We start from the raw sequence: 17,368 nt of genomic DNA on the forward strand, positions 1-17,368 counted from the left end.
TGTCTATTGAACTGCAGATGTTAGTTTAAACCGAAGATAGAAGCAAAAAGCAGGATTAACTCAGTGGGTCAGGCAGCGTCTCTGGAGAGAAGGAATAGGTGATGTTTTAGGTCGAGACCGTTCTTCAGATTTCCCTTGTTGCTTCTGTCGTGTGGTGACTACTGTCTCCGTCTCTGCAGCAACCCCACTTCCCGCTCGGCTGCCGCAGCCCTGCACGGTTCAGTACCTGGTGGAGCGGCACCTGGACATCCACTCTGTCCCTCGACGCTCCTTCTTCCAGCTGCTGTCCTGCTTCTCCACTGACGAGCTGGAGCAGGAGAAGTTGCAGGAATTCAGCTCAGCTGAGGGGCAGGAGGAGTTGTACAGCTACTGCAACAGGCCGAGGAGAACAACGATGGAGGTAGGTCAGCTACCGAGTGGCACTCCATGACAGCCCGTCATTCCTGCAGCCACTGCCAGTCTACGTGTGACGGGTGGAGGGGGGGTGGGGACGGGTGGAGGGGGGTGGGGGACGGGTGGAGGGGGGTGGGGACGGGTGGAGGGGGTGGGGACGGGTGGATGGGGGTGGGGACGGGTGGAGGGGGGGGGTGGAGGGACGGGTGGAGGGGGGTGGGGACGGGTGGAGGGGGGTGGGGACGGGTGGAGGGGGGTGGGGACGGGTGGAGGGGGGTGGGGACGGGTGGAGGGGGGTGGGGACGGGTGGAGGGGGGTGGGGACGGGTGGAGGGGGGTGGGGACGGGTGGAGGGGGGTGGGGACGGGTGGAGGGGGGTGGAGGGGGGTGGGGACGGGTGGAGGGGGGTGGGGACGTGTGGAGGGGGGTGGGGACGGGTGGAGGGGGGTGGGGACGGGTGGAGGGGGGTGGGGACGGGTGGAGGGGGGTGGGGACGGGTGGAGGGGGGTGGGGACGGGTGGAGGGGGGTGGGGACGGTGGAGGGGGGGTGGGGACGGGTGGAGGGGGGTGGGGACGGGTGGAGGGGGGTGGGGACGGGTGGAGGGGGGTGGGGACGGGTGGAGGGGGGTGGGGACGGGTGGAGGGGGGTGGGGACGAGTGGAGGGGGGTGGGGACGGGTGGGCAGAGAGGGTGGGGATGGGTGGAGGTGGGTTGGTGGGGGGGTGGGCAGAGAGGATGGGGGTGGGGCGGATGGGGATAGTTGTGAGGTGGTTAATTTCTGTGGGATTTTCGCAGGTGCTGTTTGACTTCTCACAGACCGCGGCCACAGTCCCGGCTGACTACATCTTTGACCTCATCCCTGCAATCCGACCTCGGGCTTTTTCCATCGCCTCCTCCCAGTTGGTAAGGCAGAACCATAACGGTGCTGGTTAACCCACAGTGCTGGAGTAACGCAGGTCAGCAAGCATCTCTGTAACCTTCTTCTGAAGAAGAGTCTCAACCCAAATCATCACCTGTTCTCCAGAGATGCTGCCTGGCCTGCTGAGTTACTCCAGCACTGATTAGTCCGGGTGTCGAGGTTATGGGGAGAAGGCAGGAGAATGGGGTTAGGGGGGAGAGATAGATCAGCCCTGATTGAATGGTGGAGTAAACTTGATGGGCCGAATGGCCTAATTCTACTGCTATTGCTTCTGACCTGATGAGTTGCTCCAGCACCTTGTGCCCCAGTAGGTGAGGTGACCCCACTCCCACAGGGGTTAATTTGGGCAATATCGGGTCCATGCTCCACATGTTGATGCAGCATCCAAGTTGCTGGTCTGTTGCTGAGAGTGGGCAGACCCGAGGTTTATCAGTGACGATCTTGCGGAGCTCTGCCAGGCTACGGCCTTGGTGTGGGAATCATTATACGGACAATGTGTGTTTGATTCCCCCCACTGGGATTGCAGTGAAATGGACCTTTGCAGTCAACGCTGGGGGCACAGCGGCTCAGCTGGTAGAGCTGCTGCCTCCCACTGCTGTCTACATGGAGTTTGCACGCCCTCCCTGTGGCTGCATGGGGTTTCTTCAGGTGCATCAGTGCCCTCCCACGTCACAATGATGTGTGGGTTGGTCGGTGAATTGCCTGCTCTAAATTGCCCCTCGTTTGGAGGTGAGGGGTAAGTCAGTTTAGATTATTATTGTCACATGTACAGAGGAATAGTGAAAAGCTTTTACGTTGTGTGAAAGACTGTCCATGGTTACGATCAAGCCGGCCACAGTGCACAGATTCAAAGAGTTAACGATTGTAACGGACGATGGCACATCCTGTTCTGAGATCAGAATCTGGAAGAGTTAAAAATCGGACTAACGTGAGATAGAAACATAGACAATAGGTGCAGGAGGAAGCTATTCAGCCCATTGAGCCAGCACCGCCATTCAATATGATCATGGCTGATCATCTAAAATCAATACCCCATTCCTGATTTCTCCCCATATCCCTTGATTCCTTTGGCCCTAAGAGCTAAATCTAACTCTGTCTTGAAAACATCCAGTGAGTTGGCCTCCACTGCCTTCTGTGGCAGAGAATTCCACAGATTCACAACTCTCTGGGTGAAAAAGGATTTCCTCATCTCGGTCCTAAATGGCCTGCCCCTTATTCTTAAACTGTGACCACCTGGTTCTGGACTCCCCCAACATCGGGAACATGTTTCCTGAATATAAATGGGTAGTTGCTGGTTGGATGGTGGTGCAAGTGGGCTGCAGGGCCTGTTTCTGGGTATCCGTGTCTCCAGCCTTGACTCCAAGGAGGGTTGCAGGCTGATGGCTGCCCTTCAGACCGGTGACTGACAAGTCATTTGGAGTGGCTCTCTCTGCCCGGACGTTGTGTGATTCCAACCCTTCCCTCCCAAGCTACAGAATCAAGAGAAAGTCTTGACATGTTTAATTGTCACATGTACCAGATACAACAATTAAATTCTTACTCATCTCTCTGGAGCTTTCCCTACCCTAACACTTTCCAGTTAATAGTTTGACGTCATTATGTAGCAGATTGCACCTTGAAAGACAGCCTGTCGGTGAAAGGTGTGGGCCATGGTGGTGCCAGTGGAACCGTGTGAGATGATGCTGGGCCTCTCACGACCAGGGCTCAGTGCAGAGGATCGAGCAGCTTCTCCCCTGTGTAAAACACACAGGGCTGGAGTAACCCAGCAGCTCAGGCAACGGCTCAGTGCAGAGACTCAGTGCAGAGACTCAGTGCAGCAGCTCAGTGCAGCGGCTCAGTGCAGCGACTCAGTGCAGAGACTCAGTGCAGAGACTCAGTGCAGCAGCTCAGGCAACGGCTCAGTGCAGAGACTCAGTGCAGAGACTCAGTGCAGAGACTCAGTGCAGAGACTCAGTGCAGCGGCTCAGTGCAGTGGCTCAGTGCAGCGGCTCAGTGCAGCGGCTCAGTGCAGAGACTCAGTGCAGCAGCTCAGTGCAGCAGCTCAGTGCAGCGGCTCAGGCAACGGCTCAGTGCAGCAACTCAGGCAACGGCTCAGTGCAGAGACTCAGTGCAGAGACTCAGTGCAGCAGCTCAGTGCAGAGACTCAGTGCAGCAGCTCAGGCAACGGCTCTGCAGCAGCTCAGTGCAGCAGCTCAGGCAACGGTTCAGTGCAGAGACTCAGTGCAGCAGCTCAGTGCAGCAGCTCAGGCAACGGTTCAGTGCAGAGACTCAGTGCAGCAGCTCAGTGCAGCAGCTCAGGCAACGGTTCAGTGCAGAGACTCAGTGCAGAGGATCGAGCAGCTTCTCCCCTGTGTAAAACACACAGGGCTGGAGTAACCCAGCAACTCAGTGCAGAGGCTCAGGCAGAGGGTCGTGGATGGGTGACGTTCTGGCTCGTGGTGATTCTAGTAGGGGAGCGAAAGAGAGGTGGTGGGGGGATGGATGAAGCCTGGTGAGTGATAGGTGGATACAGGTGAGGGAGGGCTTGATTGGCAGATGAGTGGACAAAGAGTAGAGATGAGAAGGAGCCATGTCTGCCCTGTTCTCCCTGGTGTAGTTGTGATCACGTTTGAGTGGAGGTCCAGATGAAGGTCATGATGGTGTTTATCTTGGTCTGCAGGCTCAGCCCACACGGATCCAGATTCTCATGGCCGTTGTTCAGTACAGGACGCAGTTGAAGAAGCCCCGTTGTGGCCTGTGTTCCAGTTGGTTGGCGGCCCAGAGTCCAGAGCGAGGTAAGCCCCCCTCACCTCCACCAGGCTTCCCCCTTCAGGTGTCTCCACACCCCACCCACAGGCAGTGCTCAGCTCGGCAGAGCTTGTCCTTCCAGCCATCACTGACTGTCGTCTGCCACTCCCTCCACTGCCGCAGAGACTGCTTTACCCCGGCTCTTCCACTGCCTTGCCCTATGGCACCAGGCTCTCGGTTGCTTTGGCTTCTTCTTCTTGCGTTTGAGGCAGCAGAACTTATGAAGCTGCTGCTGCTTCTGCTGCCTCTGTTTGTTGTCGTTCGCCTGACTGCGGTCAGTTGACGGCTCATCACAGGGAGGTCGACAACGTGAGCCCCAAGGCTTTGTCTCAACTATCTCAAACTCGCTCTGTAGATTCTCCACACGGTCTCGGTGGGCTGAAGGATCTGTTTCCACGCTGTATCTCCAAACTGAGAAAGCCCTTGTTAAAGTCTCAGTGTGCAAAATCTAAGCAGAAATGATTGTGGGTAATGGGTTGGTGTGGGTTAAAACAAAGAGTAGCAATAGATGGGACTTTCCCACGGTGGTTGCCAAGTAGGGTCGCCAACTGTCCCGTATTAGCCGGGACATCCCGTATTTTGGGCTAAATTGGCTTGTCCCGTACGGGACCACCCTTGTCGCGTATTAGGCCCGGGGGCCACTGTAGGCTGGGACAGTGTAGGCTAACGGAGTGTGTTCGGGGAGAGGGGCCGAGTGTGTTCGGTGAGAGGGGCCGAGTGTGTTCGGGGAGAGGGGCCGAGTGTGTTCGCCTAACGGAGGTTGCATAGTGACTCACCTCCCGGCCCGGGCGGCCGCCATTGGTGGAGCGGGAGCACATGGCCGCTGGCTGGGTGAGGTCACGTGGGGCGTGGGGGCGGTGACATCACCTTGTCCCGTATTTGGGAGTGAGATAGTTGGCAACCCTATTGCCAAGTCCAACAGGGACCATGGCTTGTGCCCCAGTTACTCACATCAATGACTAGCACGTGGGCAGTAAATGAAATATTTCTTAGTTTACTAACGTGTTTAGGAAGGAACTGCAGATACTGGTTCAAATCGAAGATAGTCAAGAGTTTATTGTCATGGGTCCCAGATAGAACAATGAAACAGGATCTGTAAACATAGTGCACTGTAAACAATATGATAAACGAGAGAGAAAGAAAGTTCAGTGTGTGTAAATACACATGCTCATAAGTACACACACATATATATATATATATATACACATACATACAGGTGGCACGGTGGCGCAGCGGTAGAGTTGCTGCTTTACAGCGAATGCAGCGCCAGAGACTCAGGTTCGATCCTGACTACGGGTGCTGCACTGTATGGAGTTTGTACGTTCTCCCCGTGACCTGCGTGGGTTTTCTCCGAGATCTTCGGTTTCCTCCCACACTCCAAAGACGTACAGGTATGTAGGTTAATTGACTGGGTAAATGTAAAAATTGTTCCTAGTGTGTGTAGGATAGTGTTAGTGTGCGGGGATCGCTGGGCGGCGCGGACTTGGTGGGCCGAAAAGGCCTGTTTCCGCGCTGTATCTGAAATATGAAAAAAATATATATATATATAAATACACACATACATACACACACATATATATACACATACATACACACATACTCAAAAACCAAAAAGCTGGATTAACTCAGCAGGACAGGCAACATCTTTGGAAAGAAGGAATGGGTGACATTTCAGGTTGAGACCCGTTCCTTCTCTGCCTGTTCCGCTGAGTTACTCCAGCATTTTGTGTCTATCTTAAGTGAAACATGTGGCCAGGTGTGCAAATATATGGCAGATACAGTATAATGTCAATAATTGTAAAGTTATTCACTTTGGTAGGAAAAACAGAGTATGATTAAAACGGTAGTCGTTTGTGAAATGTTGGAAGTACAAAAGGATATGTATACTGATGTGTGTGTGGGGCGGTGTGTGTGGGTGTGCGTGTGTGGGTGTGTGCGTGTGGGTGTGGTGTGCGTGCGTGGGTGTGCGCGCGTGTGTGCATGTGGGTGTGGTGTGCGTGCATGGGTGTATGTGTGTGTGCATGCGTGGGTGTGCGTGGATGTGGGTGTGTGCGTGTGTGCATGCGTGGGTGTGTGCGTGTGCATGCGTGTGCGTGTGTACATGCGTGGGTGTGGGTGGTTGTTTGTGCATGGGTGTGCGCGCGCGTGTGTGCGTGCGTGGGTGTGCGTGTGTACCATTGCAAAGAGTTTTGAAAACAGGAGCAAGACTATGTTGGAACAATGTACAGGAGCTTGGTGGGGCCACACCAGACTGCACACAGATATGGTCTGCTCTTCTCAGAAAGGAGATTCTTGGCAGAGAGTCGGGTATCGGTTACCAGACCCATCCTCGGCTGCAGGACATCGTGTGAGGGAAGATTAGGTGGAATTCGCCTGAATTCGCTGGAGTTTACAAGAAGGAGAGGAGATCTTGCTGAAACATTCTAGATTGCAACAGGGCGAGGCAGACGGGTGGGCGAGGATGTGTCCTCGGGCTGCGGTCTCTACAAAGCGGGTGTCACGCCCAGAATCGGGGGTAAGGAGGTTAGGACTGGGGGGGGGGGGGGAGAATCGGGGGTAAGGAGGTTAGGACTGGGGGGGGGGGGGGGGCTGTGGAATTCTCTTCCATAGAAGAAAATGGACAGATTTTGAGAATATTTAAAGGGTCACAAACCAAAACATCACCCATCCCTTCCCTCCAGAGATGCTGCCTGACCTGCTGAGTTACTCCAGCACTTTGTGTCTATCTTTGGTATAAACCAGCATCTGCAGTTCCTTCCTACACAGATTTCCAGTCCCATCTGGTTTTAGTGGGTCTGTAAGAGAGCAGGGGAGTGCCAGTGAGAAAGGGTCATCCTGACTGGAACAGCTCAACAAGCTGATGGGTGACCACAGCTATCTGACGCGGCACGGTAGCGCAGCGGTAGTGTTGCTGCTTTACAGCGAATGCAGCGCCGGAGACTCAGGTTCGATCCTGACTATGGGTGCTGCACTGTAAGGAGTTTGTACGTTCTCCCCGTGACCTGCGTGGGTTTTCTCCGAGATCTTCGGTTTCCTCCCACACTCCAAAGACGTACAGGTATGTAGGTTAATTGGCTGGGTAAATGTAAAAATTGTCCCTAGTGGGTGTAGGATAGTGTTAATGTGCGGGGATCGCTGGGCGGCACGGACTTGGAGGGCCGAAAAGGCCTGTTTCCGGCTGTATATATATGATATGATATGATATGATATGATATAACAAATGTGGGGTTTAGAGCTGTGGGTGTGGGGTGGGGGTGGGGGGTCAGTGCTGTGGGGGGGGGGTTCAGGTCAAAGTCTCCCCCAGATTGATTTGCTCATCCACATTCTGGTGCATGACTTCCCACCGTTGATGGGCCGATCAAAGACCAGTTTGTTTGCGTCTGAATGTGAATCCTGCCTCAGTAACTGGCGGAGGGAGGGCAGCACCAATGGAGGCAGATTCACTCGTGCTGCTGCCTTCAGCCATAGGTCTCGTGAGCAAATGTCACAAACTCACATTAACTGCAGAGTTTCATTAGTCAAACCCCATGTCAACTCCGAGACATTACACTAGCGGTTAATGAACAGTTATTTATGAATGTACACGTGGTGGATGGAGAAGTGTCCTATTTCCCAGTGACAGGTAACTAACTTCAACTGTTGCAGTTATTGCAGTAACTGGCAGTTATCACAGTTGTAATTTTGAAGCTTCTGTTCGGTTCATCTGAGCTGTGGTTTTGGATCCTTGTCACAACTGTGGTGTGACAGCCTCACCTCACAGCACGGATTGTTCAACTCCAACTTTAGGCTTTTAGATTTTAGAGATACCGCGTGGAAAAAGACCCTTTGGCCCACCGAGTCCGTGCCGACCAGCGACCACTCCACACACTGGGGGTCCGGGAACATTTTACAGGTGCTGTTCTGAAACGTGGGACTATGGTGAGCTTGTGCAAACACTCACTCTCAGCCCCCTCTCCCATATCTTGCACAAATAGGAGCAGTAATCCTTTTGTCTTTATTTCAGTAAGGTGCTAGGGAACAGAGCAGATATCTGTGCCGTGCACCCTTGCCAAGGAGTGCTGGAGGCGGGGACAGCCCATAACCTGATGGTGTTGCCGGGTGAATGTGGCGTTGTCTCCTCGCTCACTGCCTGCCTGCCTTTGGGAAGGCCACCAGCCGTGACTAAAGCTCCTTGTTCTCCTGCAGGTGATGTGTACGTGCCGCTGTGGGTGAAGAAGGGGCTGCTGCAGTTTCCTGCAGACACGGAGACGCCGGTCATCATGGTGGGACCGGGCACGGGGGTGGCACCGTTCCGAGCGGCCGTACAAGAACGGGTCGCAAGCGGGAGGAAAGGTCAGAGTTGTGGGCCTCAACGACAGTTTATTGCTGCAGACTTCACGTTGCCTCGACTGGGGTGCAGCGTCTGTACGTTAGGAAGTTTCCCTTATTTGTGGAAAGTGTAAAGGAATAAGGACGGCACCACCCCAGGCGACTGTGTGTCACAGGCCACAGACACAGGTCCACAAACTCCCATTACAATCAGACTGTGTGTCTGCTCGCCACAGACACAGGTCCACAAACTCCCATTACAATCAGACTGTGTGTCACAGGCCACAGACACAGGTCCACAAACTCCCATTACAATCAGACTGTGTGTCTGCTCGCCACAGACACAGGTCTACAAACTCCCATTACAATCAGACTGTGTGTCTGCTCGCCACAGACACAGGTCCACAAACTCCCATTACAATCACTCCACTCCTGTATTATGCACCACAACGGCTCGATTGTAATCATGTATGGTTTTCTGCTGACTTAGCACGCAACAAAAAGCACTGTTCCTCGGTACATGTGACAATCAACTAAACTGAACTGGACTGAATTTCCATCTGCATAGGACAGTTGCGATGTCTCAGGCCTGCTTCCTGCAGTCACCACTGATGGTGCCCCATGCAATATGCAACATGCCTCATGCAACATGTATCACGCATCATGCAACACGCATCATGCAACATGCAAGTCACATCATGCAACACACAGCATGCAACATGCAACACACATCATGCAACACTCAGCATGCATCGCCAGTTGCATTGGTGCTGCAGTGCCAGAGTCCAGGGCAAGGTCTACACAGCACCTGCGCTCTGAGTGTCCAACGCAGGGCCCTGTTCCACTACAGGCTAATAATATTTGAAGAAGTATCTATAACAAAAATACAGTACTTCAATAATTAATGACATTACAGCAATATTTATTTGAAGCCAACTCCATTTCTGATGCCTGCTACTCTGCAGGCCTGGAGTGTGCATTACTGGGATCACGGTGCCTCAGCCCGGTCTGACCCAGTGCAGGATTCACACATGCTTTTCTGCTCTCCTCTACATTATGCAAGGTCTGGGGGAAGGTGTGCAGATAGATATGACCTTGCTGGCCTGTGAGGGAGTGCTGGCCACGTGTGTGGGCAGAGGCCTGGGATCTACAGCAGATGCTGAACCAGCTGGAGCTGCAGAATCCCCCCGCCTGGACTCGTGTCTTCAGTCATTGACCAGACCAGCCGATACCTCCTCAGGTGGAGTTGCCTGAAGGATACATATCACAGCACATCACAGGCCCTTCAGCCCAAAACATCCATGCTGACCAAGGTGCCTTCCTGAACCAGTCCCACTTGCTTGCGTTTGACCAATATCCCTCTACGTTTTTCCTGACGATAACAAGAAGATCAACCTCTGGTCATCTTGTGATGTTCTGAGTTTAAGGATGTTGCCTCTGCGCTTGTTTTCCTAAAACCTGAAATTCCTGGGCTTAAAAGGACTTTGCACAGAGTCTTGCAGAAATGAAGAAAGCATTGGCTCGTGAGACACGTGCAGCCTGTGGTCTGTGCAGCATTGCCCGGCTTCATGTTTAAACCACCACTCATCTCACTCAGTAACGAGGGCTGTGTGGGGAAAGGTTTCCACAACATGCACTGCGATCACCAATACCCAGGTGTTGCCCTGCCAATTTATTCAACGTTTTTTGTTTGTTTGTTTTATGTTATCCATTGAATACCTTGTTTACAGACCAGTTATGCTGCTGCAAGTAAGAATTTCATTGTTCCCTTTCGGTACATTTGATGATTAAACACTCTTGATAAAGGGAGTGGGAACTTTATCCACAACATGCTGCATTGTGACTTTGTGCTTTCCACCGTCAGGCAACTACCTGTTCTTTGGCTGTCGTGGGAAGACCAAGGATTTCTTCTGCCGGGCAGAGTGGGATGATCTGGAGCAGTTGGGCTACCTGGCTCTCTTCACAGCGTTCTCCCGCGATCAGGTGAGGCTGGGCCGCCGCTAGATTCACGCTCACTCACTTCGAGTTTAGTTTATTGTCACGTGTACCGAGGTACAGTGAAAGTATTTATTCACAAAATGCTGGAGTAACTCAGCAGTTCAGGCAGCATCTCAGGAGAGGAATGGGTGACGTTTCTGGTCGAGATCCTTCTTCAGACAGTGAAAAGCTTTTTGTTGCGTACTAACCAGTCAGCAGAAAGACAACACATGATTACGATCTAGCCATCCATAGTGTACAGATACATGATAACATGAATAACATTTAGTGCAAGGTCAAGCCAGTAAAGTCCAATCAAAGATAGTCCGAGGGTCACCAATGAGGTAGATAGTAGTTCAGGACTGCTCTCTGGTTGTGGTGGGATGGTTCAGTTGCCTGATAACAGCTGGGAAGAAATTGTCTCTGTATCTGGAGGTGTGTGTTTTCACACTTCTGTACCTCTTGCTCGATGGGAGAGGGGAGAGGAGGGAGTGTCCGGGGTGAGACTGGTCCTTGATTATGCTGCTGGCCTTGGGCAAGTTCTCTTGTGGCATTGGAGATATTATCTCTCAGCTGAATGGTCCCAATCCCAAATATCACCTGTTCGACCCTGACTCTGGGTGCTGTCCGTGTGGATGTTGCACATTCTCCCCGTGACCCCGTGGGTTTTCCCTGGGTGCTCCAATTTCCTCCCACATTCCAAAGACTTGCAGGTTTGTTGGTTAATTGGCTTTGGTAAATTTGTACAATTGTCCCTTAGTGTGTGTAGGATAGTGTTAGTGTACGGGGTGATCGCTAGTTGGTGTAGACTCAGAGGGCAGAAGGACCTGTTTCCGCACTGTATCTCTAAAGTAAAATAAAGATGCTGCCTGACCCGCTGAGTTACCTCAGCACTTTGTGTCTTGAGTTGTAGGTTCATGTTAATTGGGACATGGGCAAACTCGGATAAGAAGCATTCTGCTCACGTACAGCAGGTGTACTGAGGTACAGTGGAACGCTGTGTTGTATGCCATCAGGCAGCGGTTGTCAGCAATCATGAGGCTCTGCAATGTACAGCACATTGAAATGTTCTTTGCGATGAATTTTCATTTCTTTTAACATAATGGCAGCTTTTTGTGTTCCAATGCAGGATCATAAAATATACGTCCAACATCTGATAAAGGAGAAGGGAGATGTCGTTTGGGACTTGATTCAGAACAAAAAGGCAAACTTCTACATAGCGGGGTGAGTGGGCCGGGGAGTGGGGTCATTGGCCATCTCCCACACCCTTGGGCAGCTCGATGAGCAGGTGAGGGAGCAGCAACACTGACGGGCTCAGTCCCTCAACCACCAGGTGATGCTCATCTACGAGTAGCGACGATACCCAGAGTACACGTGGCATAGTGCATGTACCCGTGAGGAGGGAACAATCTGTGGATTCATTGCCACAGACGGCTGTGGAGGCCAAGTCAATGGGCATTGTTAAGGCAGAGATTGATAGGTACGTGATTAGTACGGGTGTCAGGGGTGATGGGGAGAAGGCAGGAGAATGGGGTTAGGAGGAGAGATAGATCAGCCATGATTGAATAGCAGAGTAGACTTGATGGGCCAAATGGCCTAATTCTGCTCCTATCACTGATGAACGTAGGAACTATTTCACAGAGAGTGATGTGTTTATGGAACGAGCTGCCAGAGGAGACAGTTGAGGAATTTACTACAACATTTAAAAGATATTTAGACAGGTACATCGTTAGGACAGGTTTAGTGGGATGTGGACCAAACACGGGCAGGCGGAACTGGTGTAGCTGGGGCATGTTGGTCAGCTTGGACACGTTGGGTTGACGGGCCTGTTTCTGTGCTGTATCACTCTATAACTAGTGTAGCTGGGGCATGTTGGACACGTTGGGTTGACGGGCCTGTTTCTGTGCTGTATCACTCTATAACTAGTGTAGCTGGGGCATGTTGGTCGGCATGGACACGTTGGGTTGACGGGCCTGTTTCCACACTGTGCCATTCTATGACTATCACAACACTCCCCAGGGCCCTGCCACTCAACGTGAAGTCCTGCCCTGGTTTGACTTCACAAAGTGCAACTCTTCACTCTTACCAGAAATAAACTCCTTTATTCATTCTTCAGCCCACTTGCCCAGTTGATCAAGATCCTGCTGTATTTATTAATAATCATCTTCACCACCATAAACATCCTGCTCTTATATTCATTGCCTCAGTTAATGGAGGCAAGTGACTTTAAAGCTTTCTTCACCACCGTATCTATGGGGATTGCTGCCTTCACAGATCCCTCTGTTCTGCAATGCTGTCTCTGGTCACTTGCCTCATTAGCCCTCCTGAAGCTCGACATTATACTCCGACTGCTAGAGTTCTGCCCTTCATCCCAATACTCCCTCCTTGCTAATCCATCAATGCCACCCTCCCCATCAGCAACGTTGCCTACCCACGCCCACACATCCATGCCACCCTATCTCTCTCTCCGCCCCACTCACACTCGTTCATGCCACCCTGTCTCTCTCTCTCCACCCCACTCCCACACGTCCATGCCACCCTCTCTCCACCCCACGCCCACTCGTTCATGCCACCCTGTCTCTCTCCGCCCCACGCCCACTCGTTCATGCCACCCTGTCTCTCTCCGCCCCACGCCCACTCGTTCATGCCACCCTGTCTCTCTCCGCCCCACGCCCACTCGTTCATGCCACGCTGTCTCTCTCTCTGCAGAAATGCCAAGATGATGCCAGGGCAGGTCACAGATGCCCTGGCGGCCGTCTTTCAGTCCGAGGGAGGCCTGTCTGACACGGACTCTGAGAACCTTCTGGTGGAGCTGGAACGTTGCAAGCGCTTCCAGACGGAGACGTGGTCGTGAGGGTCTCCTGCACTCAGGGGCTGGGACCCCCGACCCCTGCACAGAGGGGCGAGCGAGTGAGTGCGAGCCCCAGGCAATGTCCCCGGGCTCAGGCTGGTACCAGTCTGCTGCTCACTGCTGAGGGCAAGGAGATTGCACGCTGTAATGTCATTGGTTACTCCATGATTCAAGGACACTTTACTGTCACATGCACCTCGCTGCCAGCTCGGTAACATCCCGACTCAAACCTCAGTACACAAGTGTCGCCACCTGCTGCCGCTGCTGCTGACTACGTTACAAACTGTGATTGCACTGACCAGACTGAATGCAACAATTTAATGAAATAAAATGGAGAACAGTGTTGTACTTCGTGGTCCGGTACTTGTTGTACCTTTGTTGTGACTCTGGAAGGACCACAAGTACACGTGTATAAAAAGGTTACATTGCTGGAGCTTACCTCCAGGCTGTTTATTCCAAGGCCGCCTGGATCCAGAGTGACCGCCTAATCACCCCAATCACTTATATACACAGGCATACAAAGTAGTCCTTGGATACACAAAGTAGTCCCAGCAATATCACAATATCCCCCTTGTCTTATATATTACAACATCCCCCTTGTTTTATATAAAATTGTTTTCTTTACCATTCGAGGGCTAAAATATATTTAACAAACAAAACCAAAACACCATTGCTTTTTGCAAACAAAACCAATAACACAACTAAACACAATTGCTTTTTTTCCGCCATCATGGTGGTCACTCCTCTGCGGAATTTCACTCATCGCCGGGTGGTCACTCATCTCCATGTGGTCACTCATCTCCGGGTGGTCACTCATCTCCATGTGGTCACTCATCTCCGTGTGGTCACTCACTCCGGGTGGTCACTCATCGCCGGGTGGTCACTCATCTCCGGGTGGTCACTCATCTCCGTGTGGTCACTCACTCCGGGTGGTCACTCATCTCCGGGTGGTCACTCACTCCGTGTGGTCACTCCACAGATATATACATTTATACAAAAGCATCAAATATAATACATTAAGCTTTCATTACACAGATCACTACACAGGTCATTAAACACAAAATATTCATTTTGTTCCATATCTTCCCCTCAAGAAGACGTGCTGTGTAGATCAAACGTAGTGTAGGCTCTAGACGCTCCACCACCATGATTTGCCTGCCACTGATGGCCTCCCACTGCTGGGCTGGCACTGCTGGGCTCCCACTGCTGGGCTGGCACTGCTGGGCTCCCACTGCTGGGTTGGCACTGCTGGGCTGGCACTGCTGGGCTGGCACTGCTGGGCTCCCACTGCTGGGCTGGCTCTGCTGGGCTCCCACTGCTGGGCTGGCACTGTTGGGCTGCCACTGCTGGGCTCCCACTGCTGGGCTGGCACTGCTGGGCTCCCACTGCTGGGTTGGCACTGCTGGGCTGGCACTGCTGGGCTGGCACTGCTGGGCTGGCACTGCTGGGCTCCCACTGCTGGGCTGGCTCACTGTAATCGCGGTGCGCTGGCCCCGCCCACAAGTGCTCCCCGGCAGCTGCTGTTCAACTTTTCGAACGCGCTGCCGCTGGCCCCGCCCACAGGTGCTCCCGGCAGCTGCCGCTCAAATTCGAACGCGCTTGGGTAAGTACGCAGTGCTTCAGCCTTACCGGCCGCCGCACCTCCGCGGGTGGTCGGTCCCTCCGGTCGCCGACCCCCTTCCGGTCGCCGCACACCTCCGTGGGTGTCGGTCTCCTCCGGGGCTCTCCCGATTGCCGCACACCTCCGTGGGTGTCGGTCTCCTCCAGGGCTCTCCCGGTCGCCGCACACCTCCGTGGGTGCCGGCCTCCCCCGGTCGCCGCACACCTCTGTGGGTGTCGGTCTTACCGGTCACCGCACACCTCCGTGGGTGTCGGGTCTCCAGGGCTCTCCCGGTCACCGCACACCTCCGTGGGTGTCGGGTCTCCCGGTCGCCGCACACCTCCGTGGGTGTCAGCCTCCCCCGGGGCTCTCCCGGTCGCCGCACACCTCCGTGGGTGTTGGTCTCCTCCGGGGCTCTTCCGGTCGCCGCACACCTCCATGGGTGTCGGTCTTCCCCGGTCACCGCAAACCTCCGTGGGTGTCGGGTCTCCCGGTCTTCTACAGTTGCCGCACACCTCCATGGGTGTCGGTCTTCCCCGGTCACCGCACATCGTGTGTGTCGGGTCTCCCGGTCTTCCCCGGTCACCGCACATCTCCGTGTGTGTCGGGTCTCCCGGTCTTCCCCGGTCACCGCACATCTCCGTGTGTGTCGGGTCTCCCGGTCTCTCCCCCGCGAAGCAGTCGCAGGCTTCTAATCTCGGGCCTACACAGGTGCTGGGGCGTGACGTGAGCCTACACGCACCGCCCCCAACAACTTGCAGCGTCACGTCGGCAACTCGGCGCCGACTACTGAGCAGGTAACTATACCAACTCACACTGACCCTGTCGGGATGCACTCCAAACGTCCCGTACTGAGCTGGAAACTTTTCTTTTGTTTTGTTTCCCTTCAGGGCTTTTTTTTTCTTCTTTTTTTTCTTCTTTTTAACCTTTTCTGCTCGGGCATGCTTCATTCTCCCCCTAGGCGAAACACCAAGCCGCTGCCACCATGTTGTTCTTCGTGGTCCGGTACTTGTTGTACCTTTCTTGTGACTCTGGACGGACCACGAGTGCACATGTTTAAAATGTTATCATGGTGCAGCTTGTACTCCAGGCTGTTTCTTCCAAGGCCGCCTGGATCCAGAGTGACCGCCTAATCACCCCAATCACTTATATACACAGGCATACAAAGTAGTCCTTGGATACACAAAGTAGTCCCAGCAATATCACAACATCCCCCTTGTCTTATATATTACAACAAACAGCAGCTATGAGCTGCAGAATGGATGCCCTTGGTCTTGGTTGTGATGTGATCGCAGTCTGAGGCTACACGTGTGTAAGGTATCCTGTTCCTCCTGAAAGGCCTGGATAGAGTGAATGTGGAGAGGCTGTTTCCACTAGTGGGACCCTCTCGGACCAGAGGGTACAGCTTCCGAATTAAAAGATGTACCTTCAGAATGGAGATGTGGAGGCATTTCTTTAACCAGAGCGTGGTGAATCTGGAATTCATTGCCAGAGATGGCTGTGGAGGCCAAGTCATTGGGTATTGAAGCAGAGATGGACAGATTCTTGATTAGTAAGGGTGTCAAGGATTATAGGGAGAAGGCAGGAGAATGGGGTTGAGAGGGAAAAACAAATCAGTCATGATGGCAAGGCAGAGTATACTTGATGGGCCGAATGGCCTAATTCTGCTCCTCTGCCTTATGATCTAACTAATTAATAACTGATGATCCTCACCTGTCCTGAGCAGGAAATTATGAATTATTCACAATATCTAAATAAAGGGTTTTTTCCTCATCGATGATAAATGGTTTTAGGAAATGTAATTGCTCAATATATATATATATATATTTATATATATAATCATATTGCTCAATATATATTTATAAACATAGCACAAAAAGTAAGGAAATTTGTGTTTGGTAGATTATTTCTTTGTTGTAACAATGCTTCTTGGCAATAAATCTTATACCGTTGGAAAGCCTGTTTATTTCCCTTTTAAATGGTGCCACATTTGTAAGGAACATGCATTTGTGGGATGAGCAGCAGAGCTGAGTATATGGGTTGCGCCCATGAAAAATCTGCCAAATCTTCTCTGCCAATGCCAAACAGCTTATTCTGCCATTGACTCTTGTTCGGTGTTGTTTGGTGGATTGGATGATTGAAGTCTGAAGAAACAAGACATATTGGCAATTTAACAATTTATTCATTTAATAAACAGGAGCCTCAGTAGCGTGTGGAAGAACCATACACAGCCACAACAGCCTGGCACCTCCTCCTCATGCTGGTCACCAGCCTGGCCACACACTGTTGTGGGATGGCATCCCATTCTTCAACCAGCATTTTGTCGCAAGTCAGCCAACGTGGTTGTGTTGGTCACTCTGGCACGAACAGCACGCCCAAGCTGATCCCACAAGTGTTCAATGGGGTTGAGGTCAGGACTGCTGGCAGGCAATTCCATCCTCTCCACTCCCAAATTCTGGAGGTAGTCTCTGAGAAACCCTGCTCTGTGGGTGCGAGCATTATCATCTTGGAGGATAGAGTTCGGTCCCAGACTG

General features: G+C 52.6%; 1 protein-coding gene across 1 annotated transcript in view; it reads left to right on the forward strand.

Annotated features, from left to right (window-relative positions):
* ndor1 (NADPH dependent diflavin oxidoreductase 1) overlaps window positions 1-13,598 on the forward strand; it is a 27,485-nt gene extending 13,887 nt beyond the window's left edge. Inside the window, exons 9-15 of the mRNA XM_078426088.1 lie at window positions 180-400; window positions 1,188-1,295; window positions 3,971-4,085; window positions 8,284-8,430; window positions 10,271-10,389; window positions 11,513-11,607; window positions 13,093-13,598. Of these exons, the coding sequence (XP_078282214.1) occupies window positions 180-400; window positions 1,188-1,295; window positions 3,971-4,085; window positions 8,284-8,430; window positions 10,271-10,389; window positions 11,513-11,607; window positions 13,093-13,237 (950 nt within the window). The 3' untranslated portion in view covers window positions 13,238-13,598. The remainder of the gene's footprint in view (window positions 1-179; window positions 401-1,187; window positions 1,296-3,970; window positions 4,086-8,283; window positions 8,431-10,270; window positions 10,390-11,512; window positions 11,608-13,092) is intronic.
* Window positions 13,599-17,368: the final 3,770 nt, after the last annotated feature.

The sequence above is a fragment of the Rhinoraja longicauda genome, chromosome 31 (assembly GCF_053455715.1).
Source record: "Rhinoraja longicauda isolate Sanriku21f chromosome 31, sRhiLon1.1, whole genome shotgun sequence".
Taxonomy (NCBI): domain Eukaryota; kingdom Metazoa; phylum Chordata; class Chondrichthyes; order Rajiformes; family Arhynchobatidae; genus Rhinoraja; species Rhinoraja longicauda.